This window comes from Sminthopsis crassicaudata, chromosome 2, assembly GCF_048593235.1.
Source record: "Sminthopsis crassicaudata isolate SCR6 chromosome 2, ASM4859323v1, whole genome shotgun sequence".
Lineage (NCBI taxonomy): Eukaryota > Metazoa > Chordata > Mammalia > Dasyuromorphia > Dasyuridae > Sminthopsis > Sminthopsis crassicaudata.
The window spans coordinates 270,666,969-270,688,748 of record NC_133618.1 but is presented as its reverse complement, the minus strand read 5'-3'; the positions used below and the strand labels follow the sequence as shown (position 1 = coordinate 270,688,748).

Here is a 21,780-nt window from a genome sequence, read left to right as displayed (position 1 = left end):
AGAGTTAAATCACATTATTTCCTTTTTTTTTTTTTTTTTGAAGGGTGGGATTTGTGAGTGAATTGATTTCTATTCTAAGGACTTGAAGAGGGGAAAGAGAAGGGAAGGTAAAAGGAATAAAGGGTAGAACTTGCTACTTCTCATAAACGGGTGTGGATACAAGGTGCAGAGATATACACTTTTTTGACATAGCCAAAATGTATAGTTTCCTTTTGTTTTACTATGCTTGTTCTTTACAAAATTTGGGGAGTGGGGAGTGAAGAATACATAATGACACATATTCAAAAGGGCCATTGAAAACAGTTTAAAAAATGAGCAGGGAATAAATGGAAATTTGGAAAGTATGAGAAAGACAGTTTTAAAGGTATGTATGTATGTGTATAATTAATTATGTATACTTAAAAAGCAAGCAGTATGAAATATGGAAATTCAACTTTTTAAAAAATTTTCATTAGACATGCAAAGACAGCCCTCAATATCCACCCCTGCAAAACCCCATATTCCAAATCTTTCTCCCTTCCCTCTTCCCTTATATAGCAAGCAATGTAATACAGGTTAAATATGTGCAATTCTTCCAAACATACTTCCACATCTACCACATGTGGCACAAGAAAAATCAGATCAAAAAAGGGAAAAGAAAAAAAACAAGCAAATAAAAATAGTGAAAATACTATGTTGTGATCAATCTTCAGTCCCCACAGTCCTCTCTCAGAATGCAGAAGGGTCTTTTGGAATTGGCCTGAATCACTTTATTGTTGAAAAGAGCCAAATCCATCACTGTTTGTTGTTGCCATCTACAATGATCTCCTGGTTCTGCTCATTTCACTTAGCATCAGTTCATGTAAGGCTCTCCAGGCCTTTCTGAAATCTTCCTGATGATTGTTTCTTACAGAACAATAACAATCCATAACATTCATATACAATAACTTATTCAGCCATTCTCCAACTGATGGGCATGCACTCATTTTCTAGTTTCTTGCCACTAGAAAAAGGGCTGCCACAAACATTTTTGCACATGTAGGTCTCTTTCCCTGCTTTAAGATATCTTTAGGACATAAACCCAGTAGTAACACTACTGGATCAAAGGGTATGCATAGTTTGATAACTTTTTGAGCATAGTTTCAAATTGCTCTCCAGAATGGCTGGATTCGTTCACAACTCCACCAACAATGCACCAGTGTCCCAGTTTTCCCACATCCTCTCCAACATTGGTCATTATCTTTTCCTGTCATCTTAGCCCCTGAGTGGTGTATAGTGATATCTCAGAGTTGTCTAAATTTTCATTTCTCTAATCAATAGTGATTTAGAGTATTTTTTTCATATGACTAGAAACTGCTTTAATTTCTTCATCTGAAAATTGTCTGCTCATATCCTTTGGAGGTCCACAGTTTCATAGAGAATCATCTGTATCCTGATATGCATGAAAAATAATTTATTTTGGTATTTTAGTTCAGAATAAAAAATTTAAAAGGAAGGCAAAGCATAGTGATTGTCTCCTAGCTTTTATTTTATTCCAGTTCAGCATTTAGAGACTAAATGTCCACTTGTTTGTGACACTAATGGTGATTCCTGTTAAAGTATGGATTGTACCACATTACTTCTGTCACCTTTTCTTTTACATTTTTACTGGCTTTCACTTAAATTTTTTTTTTTATATAATTAACTTGATAAGTTTCAACAAATAGCAACAAATTCTTATATAAAAAAGGGTTGCCTATGACAAAAGGAATCACTATTATGCACAGCTGATCTTTTTGTAAATATAGTTTCAGTTTAACTTAGTAGTTACAACACTGCCCTGATTTTACCAGCCTCATCTTTCTTCCCAATATCTTTTCCTGTAACAAATTAGTTAAGCAAAACATCCACATTAGCTACTCCTAAAATTTTGTTTCATTCTGAACTAATTTTTCCTATCATAATAATTTTCTCCAAATCACTTACTGTTGCATGTAACAAGGACAAAAGTCAAGGATAATTGACCAATATAGCAACCGTGTCTGTATTCATCACATATTGTAAACATAGTGATATGATCTCTGAGTTCAAACTTGGTCATTGCATTTATTTTGACTTGATTTTTTTTGTCTATTCTAAAAAAGAAAAAAATTGTAATTATTTCATATTATTTCTCCTGGTTCTTACTTCATTATCAGTTCATATTTTTCCTTATTCTGAATCCCTCTGAATTTTCTTATAGTATCGTAATATTCTATCAATTTCAGACATTTCAGTTCCACCATTTTCCAATCAATGAAGCACTCTTTGCTTTTCAATTTTTTGCTACCAAAAAGTATGGATTAGTCCTTTAAATTTCTGACTTCTTTGAGGTGCACTGGGAATGATAGTTAAAGGATACAGATTGGTTAACTTTTTTCAAATCTAAATTGTTTTCTGGGAATAGTTGGACTGAATTCCAGCTCCACTAATAAGAGTTTTTGTGTAAATTGCTTTAGTTAGTCCTTTTGTTGTTGTTGTTGGGTATATCTGCCTCTTTGTGACTGCCCTTAGGGTTTTCTTGGCAAAGATACTGGTGTGGTTTGCCATTTTCTTCTTCAGCTCATTTCATAGATGAGGAAATAAGAGGCAAATAAGATTAAGTGACTTGTTCACATTGACACAGCTGAAGTCTGAGGCCAGATTTGAACTCAGAAAGATGAACTTTTCTGATCCTAGGCTAGATGTTCTATCTACTTCACCTAGCTTTCCTTTTAGAATGAGATTTTTCCTTTTTAATCAACTTTGCCAGTTTGATGGGTGTGTAGTAAAACTTTCAATTTGTTTTTATGTACAAATTATAAGTGATTTGATGTACTTTCCCACATGGTTACTGATATTTCTCATTTATTTTGAAAACTTTTGCCCATTTATTTGCAATAAATGGTTCTTGGTGCTATGTGTCAATTTTCCATCTATCTTAGAAACCAGACATTGATGTTTAAAATGGAAAATTTTTTCTCATGTTATGTAATTCTAAATGTTGGTTTTGTTCATGTAAAATCTGCCTGTAACATTTTAAACACTTTAAAGTTTTTACCTTTTTATATCTTAATTTATTGATTTTATTCCTAGATAAAATTCTCTTGATTTTTTTTTTTTTTTGCTGAGACAATTGAGGTTAAGTGTTAAGTGACTTGCCTGAGGTCACAAACCTAGGAAGTGTTTGTTAAGTGTCTGAGGGCACATTTGAACTCAGATCCTCCTGATTTAAGGACTGGTGTTCTATTCACTCTGCCACTTAGCTGCCCCCTCCTGATTTTTTAAATTAAAAATTCTCTTAATTTTTTAATGACATAGTCAAATATCCATTTAGAACTTATTGTGGTATATGATGCTGCTCAATAGAGCAGACAGTCAAATAGTGAAACTATTTTCCAGTTTTCTCAGCAGTTCCTACTGAAAAAGGCTTCCTTTTTCCAATAGCTTGTTATTTGTATTTCTAAGTTTTTCTTGTTAATGCTGTTCCACTTCTATAAGGTCTTTTACAATTTTGAAATTCTGTACAATGAATGCTAGATTCATTTGCAGGGTCTAATTTTATTTGTAAGAAAATCAAATTAGGAGCTAAATTAAAAAAAAAAAAAGACATTTACAGAGGAAGGGTGGGTCAATATATACATTATCAAACTAGCAACTAAAAATCTCCTCTTAGGCACTTATGGTATCTTGTCACTAACTAATGCACTTTTGGCTCTAATTCAAATTAAATGGGAATGCTGGTTACTATGGATACCTCAGCAAACTCATAAACTCACCAACCACATAATTTAAGGCCTATTTTGTGTTAGTTGTTATTTAATTTTTAATATCATTATGATGATCTTAGAATGATCTCATCTACATGCCTTTATTCAAACTGTTATCCATTGCTCTCCTTTCAAAATGTTTTTTCCTGATCAAATTCTATCTCCCATGTAAATAATCAGTCTATATTAATATTTTCCTTCTTTAAATTCCTATTGTATTTAATGCCCTTAACCACACAAATTACTAATTAATTATGTAATCTTTTAAATTTGCTTCATATGTACACTGAATGTCTGAATGTGCACACATTTTCTTTTTCAATTGTATAAACTTTTTGAGAACAGGGACATCTTCTGTTTGTATTACTGTATGACTGAAGATTTCTAGCACAGTCCTGAATATTTGATTGATAGATAGATGGTCAGTAAATATCTACTGAGTTGTGAATTTTAAAGATTATGGGATTGGCAATAAACTAGCAAAAAAAAAAATATGTCTAAATTGAAGCATACAGCTTTTGTTCAAAATAGTAGGACTGTTTCCTTCTCAAATCCTAATTTCAGTTCAGAAAAATGATAGGTTCCTTGAATTACAGGAAGTTTTTCCCTTCGTTTTTTGAAAGTTTTGTTTCCACATGACTTCTGCTTGCTATAATCTTAGCTTAGCCCCTAGCAAGGCGTTTCTAATGACCTTTTGCTTTCTTTAACTTATCTCCAAAGGACTTCTCACAAGTTCCATCATGTACAGACATTTATTTACTAGAGAATACTTTCAATGAATTTTTTAATGGTACAAAATTATTCCAATCATTGAAGGAAAACATACCAAATAATTATATAAAAACAAACAGCCAAAGCTTTCAACAAATACAATTGCAGAAAAGTTGTTAAGTTTTTATAAATATGCTGAAACAAACAAAAAAAGTTTAGGAAAGCTGAGGCTATTACTATAACAATTTATTCTCTTTCTGAAGCAGTTCATAAGCAATTACTATCATACAAAAAACAGAACCCTACTATTTAGGGCTATAGAAATTAAATCCCCTCCTCCAATAGGAGAATTTGAGACTCCTGGAATAGGTGGTTGATAACATATAGCAAGATGATACTGTGAGTAATATTAAAGCAGTTTTCTAAAGAACCCACAGAAAAAGTGAATTCAAATAGCAACATTTATGGCATTTTAAAAGATGAATTCTGATTTCTGCAGTGAGAAAACCATTTGGTCTTTTAAATTAATCTTTGTTTTATAACAAGAAAGTAATCAGAGGAAGATTACATGTGTAATATATGAGATTTTAACTCGACCTTAGGAGTAAAAACTCAATTCAAAAGGATGATAGTAGAAACAAAGTGTAATGTTAATTAATTTCTTAACAATGAAAAAAAAAAGTCATTTAAAATTTGTATTTGTATTTCACTAAAGGTATGTATAGAAAAGGAATTTTATGTTTTGGGGCCTAAATTTGTATACCTCACAATGCCATACAATTCATTTTATAATTAAAGACTAGACTTTTGGAGTGGAGCTGGGGCTTTTGTTATTACCATTTGTCTCAGAATTGAGTAGAAGTTATGGTGTGATATGTAATTAAATGAAGACTAAAGGTGATTTAACAAAAAGATGGTAATCTTGTCATAAAGCAATCTCCAGCAAAATGGAAAAAGGCTGACAGTCTAGGCTAGAAGAAGGGCACCAACCTATGTATTACTATATCATTTAAGTACTACAAATTAGTATTTACACAATCCTAGGTGAAAATGAACATTAGAATACACTTTAAATAGTCAAGACAATTGCTACCAGCAGACACTATATAACAATTAGAGGAAGGCAATCCTTCTGGAAAAGATTGAACCATTTCAAAAACTATGGGTTCACTGGTTTCCATTTTGGAAGTAATATTCCTGAAATGGAGAGAAATGAGCTTAGTGGTCTTTAGTACTGTCTCTTATGTTGGGAAATACAATTTTTCTATACTAGAAATAAGCTGTCAAGTAGAAGTCAGGATATCTGGAGATAGCAGAAGAAAATTTTCTCTGAAATAATTTTTCTTATATCCCATAGTGCTCATCAGAGTCCAGAATTCCAGTACAGTTTAAAGACATTTTCTTCTAGGTATCCAATTGACTTAGCATAGCTAGCATACTATTGTGTTGGTAGTGAATGGAAGAGAGGATGATAAAAAGGTGAACATAATCATAGAATATAGTAGTTTAAATATAAAAATAATATAACTAGCAAGAGTTCTATCAAGTTTGCTTCCAATATGCCAGAATTAAAGCTGAACAGCACATGATGGAAAAATTTAGTTATTTATAGTTGTTCTGGTGGTGGTTCTAGTGATGAAGTTGAGGGCCTTGGAGGAGATCTTGGTAAATGCACTTGACTGCTGTTTTCAGATAGTTGTTATCCAATGGCACGTTAGACAAAATAGCAGCAATTTGATCTTGGCTGTGATTAAAAAGAGAAGAAAATTTTCTGGAAATTTGCATTCCCAATTCAAATGATTAATTTTTTAATGGAGCACTAAAAGTCACAAATGTGTAGTTAGTTGGGGAAAAGTGAAGTGTCTAATGATCAGAAGAATTATTGGAACATTTTGGTAGATATATATTTTAGGGTCATTTCTTAGTTCATTAGAGTTAAGTTTAAAGAATTAACAAGATTCACTCCATATCAGAGTTTGGAGTAGCTCTTTTAAAGTGTGGCTCAATCAAACAAGTAAGTTTGGGCTAATACAAGAAATATACATGTTTCAGATTCTGCAGCAGGGACCAACAGTTCAGTTTCTAGAGCTATTAATATTTCTAGATTTTATGAGCATCTGAACCCATAGATGTGTAAGATTTTTTCCAAATCCACAGCAGATTCCCCATTGGAGATATTAGAATGAAAGCAAGTTTCAGGCTCTACAAGTCTAAGTTTCAAGGAGGATGCTAGAATGAGGTTGTCTAAGAGTCAGAGGGATGCGAGAGAATTTGGGGTGGTTGGGAAATATAAAAATATGCCTTCACCTAGCAAAATCTTAAAGACAAAAATATATATATATAATATGTAACTCTGAGCCCTGACGTCAGAGTCCAACAGCTCCTTACTAAAAAAAAAAATGAGTTACTGGGGCCAGCATCATATGTAACCAGTATAGATAATCGAGGTATTAAAGGTGCAACATGAAATCATTTCATTTTGGCAAAGAAATCATTTGTCATGAGGCAATGTGCCAAGATAAGCTCCCAGCTCACTTAACTTCCATACTGCTTCAGTGGATCAATTACGGAGATTTCCAAGTAAAATCTTGAGAATTTAGCAGCAGAACCCTATTAAATTTCCCCTTTTTGTTTTACTCACCTAATGTTCCCAATGATGTTCTGAATGGTGAAAGATAATGGGACAGATGGATAATGGGCTGAAAGAGTCAGTGTCAATTCAAACTTTGCAAAAGCAGCAGTGCTAGAGAATAAGAGCTTCAGTCTGTAAGAGACAAGATCCACAAAGATTCCATTAAATTAAGCATTCTGGTCTGGTCTTAAAGATCTTATAATGATTTCTCTTTAAAATTATTATAAAATTTTAGTTGTAATCTATGGTTACAATAATGAATTTTCAGAGATTATCTCCACTGAAGGCCTTAATCTTAGCTGATTAAGGAAAAGTGAAATTATAAGAGGACAGGATTTAGTGGAGACTTTAAAGGTTGTCATGTGGAAAATGGAATTATATAGGTTTTGCTTATATTTAAAGGGCAGAACTAGTAACAATAGTGAAAAGTATTCAAAAGGCAGAATTTAGCTTTAAAAAGGAAATTACAGTTACTAGCAATTAGTTAGAGATCTTGAAAAATAAAGAAAATGATGAGCTCTTCATCCCTGAAGGTTTTCTAGGAGAGGTTGTTATAAAAAGAATTCCTACTCCAGTAGGATTTACACTAGAATACCTCTGATTTCACTCCTAACTCTTGAGATTCTAGAATCTGACAAAAGACAAAATCAATCATTAATTTGTAAATATCATTTTTATATAAGTGCCTTAGATTTTTATATCACATTTTCCCCCTGATTTACTTTTTACATTCATGTGATATTGTATAAGGATACCTTATTCTGGTAATCCTGTCTGGTATAATAACTAATATAAATAACTGTAATAATAAATAAATAAATAAATAAATAAATAATAAATAACTGTAAATAAGTAACTGTAATATTTACAGTTATTTATTAAATGTGAAAACTAAGACCCAGAAATGATTTCCCTCTTCAGTCCACACAGATCTGGTCATTCTCCCACCCAGAAATCTTTCTCTATTGCCTCTAGGATAAAATATAAAATCCTCAGTCTGCCATTTAAAGACCTCCACAATATGGTTCCTACCTACCTTTCCATTATAATTTTATCTTACTTATCATTCATGCATATTCAATTCCAGTTAAACTGGCTCATATACACAAATTGACAATTCCCATCTATATGCTTTTACATAAAAAAGTCCTTCTTGCCTGAAATACATTCCCTCTTAAAATTCCAGCACATCTCCAATGAGAACTCCTATATCAGGTCTGTTCTGATCCCTCCTGCAGTTAAATATTTTCTCTCTTTTGAAATGACTTTGTACAATTCTGTATATATTTATATTTACTTATCTGTGCATATGTTTTATCCTCCCAGAGGAACTAAGGCAGAGAGTTTCTTGTTCTTGTGTCTGTATTCCCAGTATCTTACAAAAAATAGATACTTATTAAGTGCTGCCTAAAGTGAATTAAATTAATGTTGGCTCCCTGGTCATTTCACTGTCAAATGGTGTCTTGTGTATCTGGAACTATGACTTGAGTTCAGTGCTCCATCTATTATTACTACTCTCTAAGCCCTAATCAGCACCCTCCTTACCTACAGTGCCATAGAAGGACTAAGCAATACTTACCAGAGGCAACTGACAGGCCTAAAAAAACCATGTGAGAGAAAAGGAAAGTGAGAAGAAACATTGCATGGCAAAGTAGAAAAGGAGAGGAGGAAAAAGAAAGAAAGAGTAATGGATACAATTAGTAGTGCCTCACTCCTAAAGGTGCCAAAAATTGCCTGTTGAGATATATAGTGAAGCACTTGCTATACTTCTCTCCATTTCATCAGTAAAATGAACTGGTAGATGCACAATGTTTTCTTCTCTGAAGGGATTTGAAAGAACAGAAGGCAGAACATCTGCAACAGGGTTACTATTGTGACTATTCTTTAAACAACAACAAAACATATTCCAAAGCTATTCCAAAGGGATGACTTCATTTACTTTGGAAGGAGATGGTATTCTTAGAAAAACTTGCTTTCAAGAAATTATTGAGTCATTATCAAGTTAACTACAAATGACACATAAACATAAAACGAAGGTAAGAATATTTTGTTACTTTATTTTTGTTCACTGTGACTGCAGTACACATACAACCTCAGAGCTAAGTATACTATGTTGTGCAGAGAAAGACTGTATATCCTACACTCCTAGTGGCAGCGGCCTCCTTGTTGTTCCTCCCACATGACACTTCATTTCCCAATTCTTTGAATGTCCACAGACCATCCCCTCTGCCTAGAATGTCATCACTATCTCCATCTCCTGGCTTTCTTCAAATCTCAGCTCAAATCCCATTTTTGGGTAAGAGAACTTTAATGGTCCCTTACAAGTCTTCCCTCTATGATCAACTCCAGTATATAAGCAACATATAGAGTTGCTTACGAGTTGTTTCCCTCATTAGAACTCGAGCTTCTTAAGGGAGGACACTGTTTTTGCCTTCTTTGTATTCCTAGCACTTAACGACAATGCCAAGCACACAGTAAGCATATAATAAATGTTTGCTGCTTTTTTTATCTGTTCATAGCTTAATGACCATTTAAAATGGGATGTCTCACAAATATCCTAAACTCACTATATTCAAAAAGAACTTTTTGAAGGCATTGAATATTTACTGAACAGAACCTCTAATTTCCTTCAAGACAGTTCAAATGATAATTGACCTTATATATATTTTGTATGGACCTACATATTAACTCCCGTGATATATAAGCTCCTTGAGAGCAGAAACTGTTTTTCTCTTGCCTTTGTACCTTTATGGCCTGATTTAGTGATTAGTATATAGTAGGCACCAATAAATGTTTGATGATTGATTGACTGAGGTTCCCTGGATGCCCCAAGATGGCGAAAAAGCAGGTAGAATCAGGAGACTTCTTAAAACATTCAGTCATTTTATGCTTATATGCAGATATTACTCACAATAATATACCCAACGGCACTGCCTTGAAAGCTAAGTGTAGAACTATATTTTGGATGCACAATCAACATTAAAATCACTAATAACTACTTACTCAGTATTATTCACATCTATGTTCATAAGGTTATAGTTTGGTCCCCAACTATTTAGAAATTCAATCTCTTCTCCTAGGAGTCTGCAACGGTTTACTACCAATGAAATCTCTTGTAGCATCTGGAGAAACAAAGATAAATGAGACTGAAAATAATTTTTGCCTTTAATACCTTTTTTCTATAGAGTTCAAAACTCCCAAAAAAGATGGACTACTATTTCAGAAACTCTAGTTCTGTCCAGTTTTAGGCCAGCCTTCAGGGGCAGATAAGACTGCTTATTTTTCCTGAGATTCTGCAATTAGATTTTACCTTAGGCACATGATGCTGGGTTATACATTTATTCCTCCATGATTCTTGATCCTCAATGAACTGAAAAATGAGTCTATGCACTAACAGTGATGATGGGGGAGCTTTATTTTCTGCAAAAATAAAGTAGAGTGACTTTTCAAGTTTTATATGAGTTTACTCCTTATAGGTGGCTAGATAACAATCTCACAAAGCTCTGTACAAATGAATATCCCTTCATTCTGACTTTTAGTCATTAAAAAAAAACAAACAACTTTATAACTGTTTATTTGGATAATGTAGGAAATACTTATGTAGGATGTAACTATAAAAATATCAAAACTATTCCTTGGAACCAAATATAAGAAAGTTTTATTTTATTTAAAATTTTAAAAGCCACATTGATGATCTCTATACAATGATTCAAGCACAGAAATTTCAAATTGTATTAACTTTGCAACAGCCCATAAAGCACAAACCTCAAGGAATAATGTATAGTTGAAAGTTCCTAATTTTAGAAACAAATGTTCAAAGTCATACCATGCAGCAGAGTTTCAAAGTTTACACCAATAATCTTTCTGCAAGCCTTGTTCAGGAAAGGAAGACCATCTAGGAAAAGTCAGGAGAAAAAGTCATTTCCTAATTCCCTTATTAACTAGCTTTGAATCACTTATTCAGCACAATCTGAGCTATATAAAGTGAGGAGCTTTACATAGATAATAAGTTTGATTAGCTAGTAGAGTTAACCTATTAATTACCCAAACTTTTAAAACTTGTATGGACCAGGAGGTTCTCTATAACAGTGAAACATCACAGGTTCAGTCCCTACCAAATTTAACTACTAGATTAAACAATTTGATTTCAATTTTAATTTTTTCTCCAGATTTTTAGTTTTGAGTATGTTTATGGAGAAGATTTTAAAAAATTGAATAATAATTCAATAATGAATTATATACATGAATTAATGAATAATATAATACTTAGAATATTCTGAAAATAATTTAGCCTTTTCTTACTGTTCAGTGGCATTATTATTAATATTCAATTACTAAGACATAATAAAGACTTATCTATAAATGATTTAAGAACAAGAGGCAAACTGGTGCTGACCATGTAAGTGTTCATGGCACTTACTTTACTGATAAAAATCCATATACCATCTTATTCTTATTTTTTAATCAATGCCTTTTTGGGGAACACATTTTATTTTTATATCACATTCATTTCTGCAGCTATCTCTTTTCCTATAAACTAGGTAGCTTATTGAAAAGTGAATGAGGAAAAAAAAAAAAGCAATTTAGGAAATAAAACATCACTATGTTGAACATGACTGACAGTACCTGACAGTATATACAATATTCTATATCCATAGTTTTTTGCCTGTGTGATGAAGGAAGGTGAGTGTAATTTTTCAACTCTTCTTTGGAACCAAGTTTGGTATTTTAATCAAATAAATAGTATGCCATTTCAATTTATTATTTTGTTTACATTGTGTTAAGACATTGTGTATATTACATTCCTGGTTCTGCTTTCTTCACTTTGCATCAATTCATACAAATCTTCCAAGCTTCTCTGAATTCTTTACAAACATCAATTCTCATGGTACAATATTATTCTATTTCATTCATATACCATATGGCTATCCTTATCCATGGCATTTATTCCTTTTTCACTTCTTTGTTATTAATAACAAAATTAATAAAAAGTGCCAGGTATAGTAAAAGATATTCATTACCTCCAGAGAATGTAACATAGCTGCCTTTTTGCAAAATTATTCAGAAAAGGCCCAAGTTTTCTTACAAGTATTTTTGTGCCCTCTAGAAAATTATCTTACTTTAACCTACTTATTCTAACATGCACCAAGTTTGCTGGTGAAAAGTAAAGACTGGAAATGTTTTATATAAGAAATTTCCAATAGGATGTTGACAAGAGCATTCTATGCTTCAAAAAGTGTGCAAATTTTTCATCATCTACATTATCAGCAGATAATCCTTCTGAAGACATGATAAAGAGCCAAAATGTTATACTAGGTCTTTTTAATTGTTGACATTGACATGAGGCTCAGAAAGGTAAAGTGATCATGGTCTCACAGAATGTGAGTGTCAGAGAAAGATTCTAATGTTAAGTCTTTCTGTCTCTACATCCATCATTCTATTCACATCAACTATATAAAAAGTCTAAAAATACATGCAAGATGAAGCAATGTTTTCATGAAATCTCAGTACAGTACAATAAAACAAAGCACAAATACAAGTGGTGATGTCTTGGGCAAGTCTCTTAGCTTCTCTGAGCCTTTCTTTTTTCATCTAATAAGATAAATGAACTGAGATAGAGAATTTCATTAAAATATTATTAATCCTTCCATAGAACATGTGACATCTGAATAATATCTTGGTGTGTGATCAGTGAAGCAATGTTAGGACCAATTCACAAGATGAGAAAATTATTATTTAACATCAACTTTGTTTTCCTAGGGTGAGATTTAAAACTGTTTAGCAGTAGAATTTAGATAAGTCTATGTTTCTGAAATTTTTTTCTGAAAATATTATATTAGATGATAGAATTAGAATTTTTCTCCTCTCTAAATTGCCTGCCCTCATTGTGGAGCTGTAAATTGATTTAATCATTTTTGGAAAGCAATGTGAAATACAGAAAAGGTCACTAAATTATGCATTTGCTTGGATTCGGTATATAATTATTGAACATACAACAAGAAGATGAAAAAAAGGAACCAAATGCAGAAAAAATTCATAATGGCGCCTTTTGACTTAGCTAAAAAATGGAAACAAAGTGGTATCCATCAAAGTGATTGAACAAATTATGGTATATTAATTTAATGGCATAATGTGAACTGTCAGGTCTAAAGAATTGGCTCTAGAAAAAACTTCAGAGGTCTTGTATTAATTGAAATGGTGAAATGATGGATCCAGAACAATTTTAACAATGGCTTGCAAAATTTTGAAGGAAAAACCTGATTTAATGCAACAATCAAATATGACTCCAGAAAACTAGTGATGATTCATGTATTATATCTCAACTAAAAGGGGAAGGGCTAAAGATGCAGAAGGAAACGCACATTTTCAGACATAATGTATAGATTTGGACTGTATTATTTGTTATGGGGAAATGGAGTGCTTTTATTTCTTGAAGATCAGAGGAAGGGTTAAGAGTTTGTGAGAATAATAACAACATAAAACAAAGAATATCAAGAAAACATCAACTCCCCCCCCAAAAAAAAGATAGCAGAGAAAAGAAGTCCAGGAGAGAATATAGATAGATAAGAAGGGCAGTGTTGGAAATACCGTTCTAAAATTGGTACAGTATATACTTTAAAAAACCTGTATGGAATCATGTCACATGAACTAAAGAAAATGTTCAAATTTGTTGACATTTATTAAGTTCATAGCAATAAAAATAGCTTTAAAAAAAGATGATAGAATTAAACAATTTCTTTGTACATCTATGCATTAGTTTGTACTCTATAAGCAAGAGGTAAACACCTGTGAAAACTCTAGAATGATGACATTTTCAATCAACAAATGTTTTCTTTTATGTGAGCCTGCAGCATCAGCACATGTTGCTACCATATTGCTTTTTATTCCTTTGCATATTTAAAATTAAGATTTAAATCCTGAATGGATTTAATCATGTAGTTTTATGATGTATTCCTCCTCACATGTAAATGGTTATAAAATAAAATCAGATTGCTTTTACTACTTACCCACAGGCTCTCCAAAGGTGATGGTGAGCTCTATTGAGTCATAAAGAAAAGTGAATATAGCCTGGCTATCACTCCATTCAATAATCTCCCACTCTGAGAAGCTAGAAAAAACAAACAAACAAACAAAAACTAAAATAGTCAAACTACCAGGATCTTTGAATGAACTTGAAATTTCATTGGTAAAGGGAACTCCCAAGGAGGAAATTTCCTCTAGCAATGCAGTTCAGCATGCACTCTATGACTTATATAGCCTGGAAAGAGGCTACCCTGGGTGCTAAGAGAAAAAAAGTGATTTGCCCAGGGTCCCAGAGTCAGAGGTGTGCCTTAAGCCTATGACTGTGATTCTGACATTGGCTATTTACACAAAATCATATCTAATCTAATAAAAATTATATCAGGTGGGTAGGTACTCTTTCTTCTGGGAATATGACACCAAATATTTAAGTAGTGTGAGGCTACAGCTTACGCTGTGGAAAGAAGAGCAAAAGCTTTCAGTAGTTCCCTATTCTTTGAAATTTAAAAAAAAAAAAAATTCATTTTAAAGATAAAAGACCAAAAAAACCCAAAACAACAAAAAAAATCCCTCCACATTTCCACACAAATAACACAATACAAAGAGGATTCAATATGAAATCATGAATCTCCACTTTTGTGTTTTCAAAGCTATCCTGCTTTTCTATGCTTCCTTGAATTTTCTTTCTCTCTGTTCTGTACTTTGATATTTTTCTCCTTCCCACTCGCCACACTAGAAAAGGCCCACCATTAGACACAAATATGCGTGTGTGGGTGTGTATATATGTATCTACATCATATGTATGTATATATACACACATACATTGCTATTTATAGGCTCTTTCTCTGGAGATGGATAGCATCTTCCTTCATAGATCCTTTATAACATAATACTCAAAATAACTTAATCATTCACATTTATTCACTGAATGACATTGCTGTTATTGAATATAAGATTCTCTTGGTTCTGCTCATTTTGTCTTTTGTTATTTCATGCAAGTCTTTCCATGTTTTTCTAAAGCTCCCTATCATTTCTAGAATTAAATACAAATTTCTTCATGCTGGAATGTAAAGTTCACAGTCTGAATCCAAACCACTTTTCCAGGCTTGTTTTCCATGGCTCTTTAATACATTCAACACTGCAGGCAAATCAGACCAAGGTTCTCCAAACTCAGCAGTGAAGGCTCCTGTTTGTCTCTCTCTCTACTAAGAACATTCCTTCTGCTGATCTTCAGAATCTTTATTTTTCCATAAAGTTCAGCTCAGTTGCCTCTATCTACCTATTGTTAAGTGCTTCCTTTCTTTCAAATTATCTTGGATTTAAACAGGTATTTATATATCTCTCCATTGTACACTGCAAATTCCTTTAAGGAAGGGACTATACCATTTTTATCTCTGTATCCTTAGTACCTACCACAATGTCATAAATGAATGAATGAAAATCACTTGATAAAGTGCTTACTATCTGCCTAACACTGAGAATACCATTGTAAAAGCAAAGAAATTTCCTGCCTTTAAGGAGTTCACAGGGAAGTAATGGCCAGGGAAGGAACATCTTAATCTGCAAAGTTTATAGAGAAGGTGAATGGGGTCAGAGAGAATAGCCTGATATGCCTAATCTGAACACAAGGGTAGAGTTGATTTGATCATAGTTTTTCATTCCAGAAAATGGAAAGGGAAGCATAGAGGAAAGGGTGAGGCAAGAGAAATACAATAAGTGTTTGTTGAATTTAATTGAATAGAGGAGATGTTTTTCCTTACTTGAATTTTTCCAGGCATTCCTTAGTTTTCTCTGTTTCTCTTTGCAGACTGTTTATTTGGGCAAGTGCCTGCTGGCTCTGTATCTCCAATTCTGATATATTCCTGTTGGGAAAAAAATAAAATAAAATAAAGATATGCAGGGAAGGATGACCCTTTAGTAAAAACTCCAGAATCCATGAATAGATATGGGATATAGCCAAGGATTCATAAAACTTTTTCTACACAACTCCTTTTAGCCTGAAAATTTTTTATATGACTCCACATATCTATAGGTATATAAAATAGCTATGAAAATAAAATATTACTAATAATAAATCATGATTTTCTGACCCCTATATTGGATCGCAAGTCACAGTTTAAGAAACTGGAGGCTATAGGATAAGAAGAGAAATATTTAATCTTCCTGATTCTTATCCTCACCAGTTAAAGACTGGTAAATGTATTTGATGCTACATTTGAATCCTCAAAAACGGTTTTGATAGAAATGTTTGGGTCCATTTCAGAACAGATTTAGAACAAAACTCTATGCAAGTCCAATTTCAAAACAATCATCAACTGAAACAAGTGATTCTCTGGAATGATTTCAAAATAAAACAAAAGCCCTGATTGAAGAAGTTAATCTACACCCCCAAACTGATCTGGAACTAAACCAGCTTTTGGAGGCAAAATGCCATTTGTTTCATGAACTTTGATACTATGCTAGCAAATATAAAAATTGAAGGCTTACCTCTTGAGTTTCTCTTCTTCAGCTTGTAACTGTTCTAATTCTGAGAGAAAAGAAACAGAGATAGAGAAAAGAGGAAAAAAGAACAGAGATAGAGAAAAGAGAAAAAAATTATATTCCTAATGCACATTTTTTCACCCCATTATTTAATATCTTATCTTCCCCAGTTTTACATGTAAAACAACTTTTTAAAAAATTTGTGTTCCAGATTCTCTCCCTTCTTCCTTCCTCACACCTGCCATTGAGAAGGAACATGTGGAAGTTACACAAAACATTTCCTTAAGTCAAATTGTAAAATAAAATATAGATTCTCCCTCCCTCCTATAATAACTTCAAAGAAAAAAAAGTAAGTTTCAATCTATATTCAGATACAATCAATTCTTTTTCTGGGGATGGATAGCATTTTTCATCATAAGTCCTTCAGAGTTGTCTTGGATCATTGCTTATTGATGAGAATGGCAAAATCATTCACAGTTGATCATCTTATAGTATTGCTGTACAGTATATTTCACTTTCCAAAAGCTTGTGGAAATCTTTCCAAGTTTTTCTGAGAGCATCCTGCTCATCATTTCTTACAACACAACAGTAATCCATTGTAATCACATACCTCAATTTATTCAGCCATTCCCCAACTGATGGGCATCCCCTCAATTTCCATTTTTTTTGCCACTAAAAAAGACTTGCTATAAATATTTATACATCATAGATCCTTTTCCTTTTTCCTTTTTTTAAAAAACAAAAAAACAACTTTTTTGAGATATGCCCTATCCGTGATATTGCTAGGTCAGAGTATGTATGGTTCTACAGCCCTTTAAGTACATAATGAACACATTTCTACATTATCTCTTAGGAAACATAATTGCTTAGAGATTTTTTTCCTATAATAAAAAAACAAAACAATTATTTCATTGAAAATTTCACTACCTGTTAAAATGAAAATTTGCATTTATTTCAAGTAAATATTGTGATCAAAGTCCCATTTATGCTGTAATATACTACATAAAATGAGTCATTTTAATCATAAAGTGATTACTGTTACATAAAACTGAGCACTAAAAAAACTTTTCTCAGATAAAATATTTTCCCATTAACTGGTATAGTTACCTTTCTCTGTAGCTAACATTTCAGAATCCCACTCTGTCTGGATATCTTCTTTATTCTTGTCCAAATCCCTAATTTCTAAAGGAAAAAACATGTGTTAAGAGTACCTCTGTCAATAAGCATTTTCAGTGTATCTACAGGTATGACTTAAAAGAGAACTAGTAGAAGAATGGTATCTCTTTTACACACAAAGTACATAAGAACAATCTTTCTTCTAGAATCAAAACACTGGATGATGATACTAATGAAGAATCCTAATGAAGAAACAGTCAAATGTTACATAAGCTATTAACAATAAAATAAGATTTTTCCAAGGACCATTTTGAGATATCTGAGACCTAGCTAGCATTTTTTTTTTTTTTGGGGGGGGGGTACAGGTATAACTGGTATAATGTTGTTCCAGACAATACCAATAAGCAGTGAAATGTTAAAATGACACTTCTCTGTAATTGACTTCATTGGAGGAGGGTAACTTTCTCTATTCCTGGCAAAACCGTCCTATGATTTCATCAGTAAAGAGTGGCCTGTCTGGCCAATCAGAAAATAATACTCTGCAGTTTGGGGGTGAGGGGCATGGGAAGGGATGATAGGAAGAAGGGACACAGAAGGGGGAGATAGGGAATACCAATGTTTCATTATATTTTTCTTATCTTTCTTTCCCAAACATTATACTTTTCAAAGTGATTAAGCTGGTTAGATATGATTACTAATAGAGATTTCCTGACTGTTAGCTCAATTTTATGGGAAGAGCACAAGATGTGAAATAAGAAGATCCAGGGATAAAACTACCTTGATAGCTACTTAATAGTTATTTAACCATGGTCAAGTCACTTTATATTTTTGGACTTATTTCTTCACCTATAAAATAAGTGCTGGAGAATATCTCTTTAGTCCTGGAGAGGCTCCCTATGACATATTGAATACTTGAGCAAATGCAGTCTGTTTTAGGGCAATTTTCTTTCCTTTCTTGGGGGGGTTGGAAAGGATAATAGTTTTCATAGTAAGATTTGATGATTACTCTTTGAAGGCAGCAATGTTTTCATTTTTTCTATTATTTCTTCTGTAAAGATAAGGTGTGTTCTGCACTATTAAGGGAGTTCTATCAATAACATCACAAGTTTTTGTATCAAAGTATTCCTTATCCTATCCATTATTTTTTGTTCCTAAATCCTCTATAGAAGAGAAAAGGACTTCAAAAATCTGGAGAAGAGAGGAAGGGATAAATGGAGGGAGGTTCTAAGTGCTATGAATACCAAGTCACACTCTGAAAAAGAATGCCACAGAAGGCTATATGGGGGAGTTTTCTATTTGATTTAATCTCTGTTAAGGCTTAGAAATGAGTAGATAATTTTTTTATTGAAAGCCTCTATTTTTACATGTCTGTGTCCTCAATAGTAAGTATCTTGTACAAAGAAACTACTTTAAAAAATATATGTGAATAACTGGTAGCTGAGAGCTGTGAAATTGTGGCTTTATATGCTCATTGTCTTTTCAGTAGGTCATGGGGTATTTGTTATTTAATAATTTACTCGGTGTTTAAAAAGGCTTAATCATTTGGCTGAGTCAAGTTCATTTTCTAAAAACAAAAAGGAATGTATATTTTCTTGCTGGCTAGGTTATGAATCATCAGAATAGAAGGGCTTAAATTTCCAACTCAGTATTATGAATATTGAAAATTTCTGAGGAGAAAAGATATGAGTTGCCTGAATTCCCAACTTTGGAAAAGTGGGTCCAAAAATTTTACCCTGGTCCAGAGCAGCAAGACAGGTATCTGCTTCTTTGAGTATAGAATCCATCTCATCCATCCTTGTCTGAAGTTTCTCCCATTCAATCTAGGCACAAAATAAACGCAAATAGATTAAATGTCCAAGTTAAAGTAAAAAACTTTATTACAGCTCATGTGATATGATGGATAGGAAAGCACATCTTAGGATGAAAAGAGAATATTTCTTGTCCTGAACTTGGAAAGAATAATAGACTTAAATTAATAAAAATGATCTATTTGAATATAAGCTGCTTGTAAATAGAGATTGTTTTACTCTTTGTATCTGTATCCTCAGTGTTCATCACAATGCCTGCTACACAGTACACAATGCCCACAATAGATGCTTTTGATCAAATGGCATCCTGATACATATTTACCAGAATCTTGTCTTTTGAAGAACCAGTTCCAAAGAATGGCTCTCATATTGGGATACCTGGATCATGCTCCCTTTGAATACCCACCAGGAGTGGGTATATTTTCAAAATGTGCCAGATTTGCAAACCAATTCTGTTTATTCATGGGCCAGATAGTTTAGAATCTACTCCCTACCAGCATAATCTTCTCTATATTTCTCCAAACATCTTTTCCAATTTCATGACCACTACCATAAAAAAAGTAATTTTGATTGCTCCTTTTCTTCCAAAATTACCTTTGCTGATTTTACCAATTTGCTATACAAAACCACTTTCCCTTGGTGAGCAAAAACTTTAGTCTTCTTGGCAAAACGTGATTTCATTTTGTTCAGATGTACTCCAAATGTTTTCAGCTGTAGGAGAGAATAAAGTTTTGTATGAAAACCTTATTTAGGGGGGGTAAACTCAGCTGCTATATGGTAAGTGGGTAATAACACAAAATTTCCTTTAGTGATTCAAGCTTAATTCTTATGGCCCTTTCTCTTTTGTAAATGCAATTCCATTTATGTGTTTGAGTACAGAACTCAGGACTTGGGAGTTTCACTCTCAGGTTGAGATCCACATCAAACTATTGAACATAAAACTCTCTAATAAGTTATCCTATAACTAGTGGTCTAGTGATAATGGAGAGGTTTGAGAATTGAGGTAGGGAATCCCCTCTGGTTGGCACACAGGTCCAATGTGAAAGAATTTGCAAACCCAAATGGCAGAAAAGGAAAGTTTATTGTTTACTAAGAAGAAGCTCTCTTAGCAGGGGTTAACAGACCCCTGTTTTATGAGTAACCCTTGGCCTGGGGAGTGGGGAGCAGTTTGAGCTGACTATCAGACCAAGATCTCCAATTGAATAAAATCATTTTGAAGGCTTTTTCCTAGAGTCCCGGAATTTCCTGAAGGGGATCCGAGCCACACCCCAAAAGATCAATGGAGGGTGACTAAGATCTCCAATTGAAAGAAGCCATTTAACTTGTCTGAGAAAGTATGCTTTCTCAGAGGAAAGCTTGAGACTCCAAATATCCCTTCATTTATGGATTAAAGGGGACAAAGTTTCAGGGTTCATCCCCACCATTAACAGTAGAGTTTGAAATGATTTGCTAATTATTCATGCCCTAAGTTTTTCCTTAACTAAGTATACTATGAGATATAAAAGAGGAAAACTTGATTACAAGTAAACTTCATATCACATTTGAAAAATGTTAAAGACTTTAAAATTAAGTTTCTATTAAAAGCATATTCAAAGAAAAAAATTTATCACAGTTACATATCTATGAGTTATGTATTTCATACAAATATTGGGAATCAAATCAGAAACTTTCAGCATTAGAATAAAAGTACCTCTTCATCAGAGCAGTCCTTCATTACTTCCCACAGGCTCCTATTCACATCCACCAGTAGTTTATCCTGTTTCAAAGCACGGAGCTTTAATCTAAACCAATGGGAAAAAAAAAAATTCATGAGAATAAGGTAACAGAATAAGCTGGTCATGTATTCTTTAGAAACAAGAATATCTAAATATGCTAGGAAGCAAAATAAATAATTTATTACTTTGCATTTTTTTAGGCAAATTTTTATTTTAAACTTTAATACAAAATGAGAAAAGAAAAAAAAAATGCTATATACACAGCAGACCATAAGAGAGTATTCATTATAAAACAATTAAGTTTCCTTTTTAAGAAAACCTATATAATATTATACATTATTTTCAGAGCTGCCCAGGTTTTTTTTGTTTATTGATTTTCCTTTGTTCTCTGCTATGAACTTTTTATCTTATTTTCCTCTCTTACTCTACACCCTAAAAAAGATTACAATTAATATGGATATATGTTCACATACACAGATATACATTTACATAAATATACACATACTCATACAGATCATACTATGTTTATTTCCTCTTGTCATGTTTCTCTG

General features: G+C 32.9%; 1 protein-coding gene across 3 annotated transcripts in view; it reads right to left on the bottom strand.

Moving 5' to 3' along the window:
• Positions 1-4,484: 4,484 nt before the first annotated feature.
• The window catches only part of KNL1 (kinetochore scaffold 1), a 93,525-nt gene continuing 76,229 nt past the window's right edge, over positions 4,485-21,780 (bottom strand). For all 3 annotated transcript variants that reach the window (XM_074289294.1, XM_074289293.1, XM_074289295.1), the window contains 12 exons: positions 21,205-21,295; positions 20,109-20,225; positions 19,439-19,526; positions 17,698-17,772; positions 16,597-16,636; positions 15,870-15,971; positions 14,097-14,197; positions 10,916-10,984; positions 10,400-10,509; positions 10,093-10,211; positions 7,099-7,221; positions 4,485-6,201 (listed from right to left, as the gene is read on the bottom strand). In XM_074289294.1, coding sequence (XP_074145395.1) covers positions 6,087-6,201; positions 7,099-7,221; positions 10,093-10,211; positions 10,400-10,509; positions 10,916-10,984; positions 14,097-14,197; positions 15,870-15,971; positions 16,597-16,636; positions 17,698-17,772; positions 19,439-19,526; positions 20,109-20,225; positions 21,205-21,295 — 1,150 coding nt within the window. In that variant the 3' untranslated portion in view covers positions 4,485-6,086. The remainder of the gene's footprint in view (positions 6,202-7,098; positions 7,222-10,092; positions 10,212-10,399; positions 10,510-10,915; positions 10,985-14,096; positions 14,198-15,869; positions 15,972-16,596; positions 16,637-17,697; positions 17,773-19,438; positions 19,527-20,108; positions 20,226-21,204; positions 21,296-21,780) is intronic.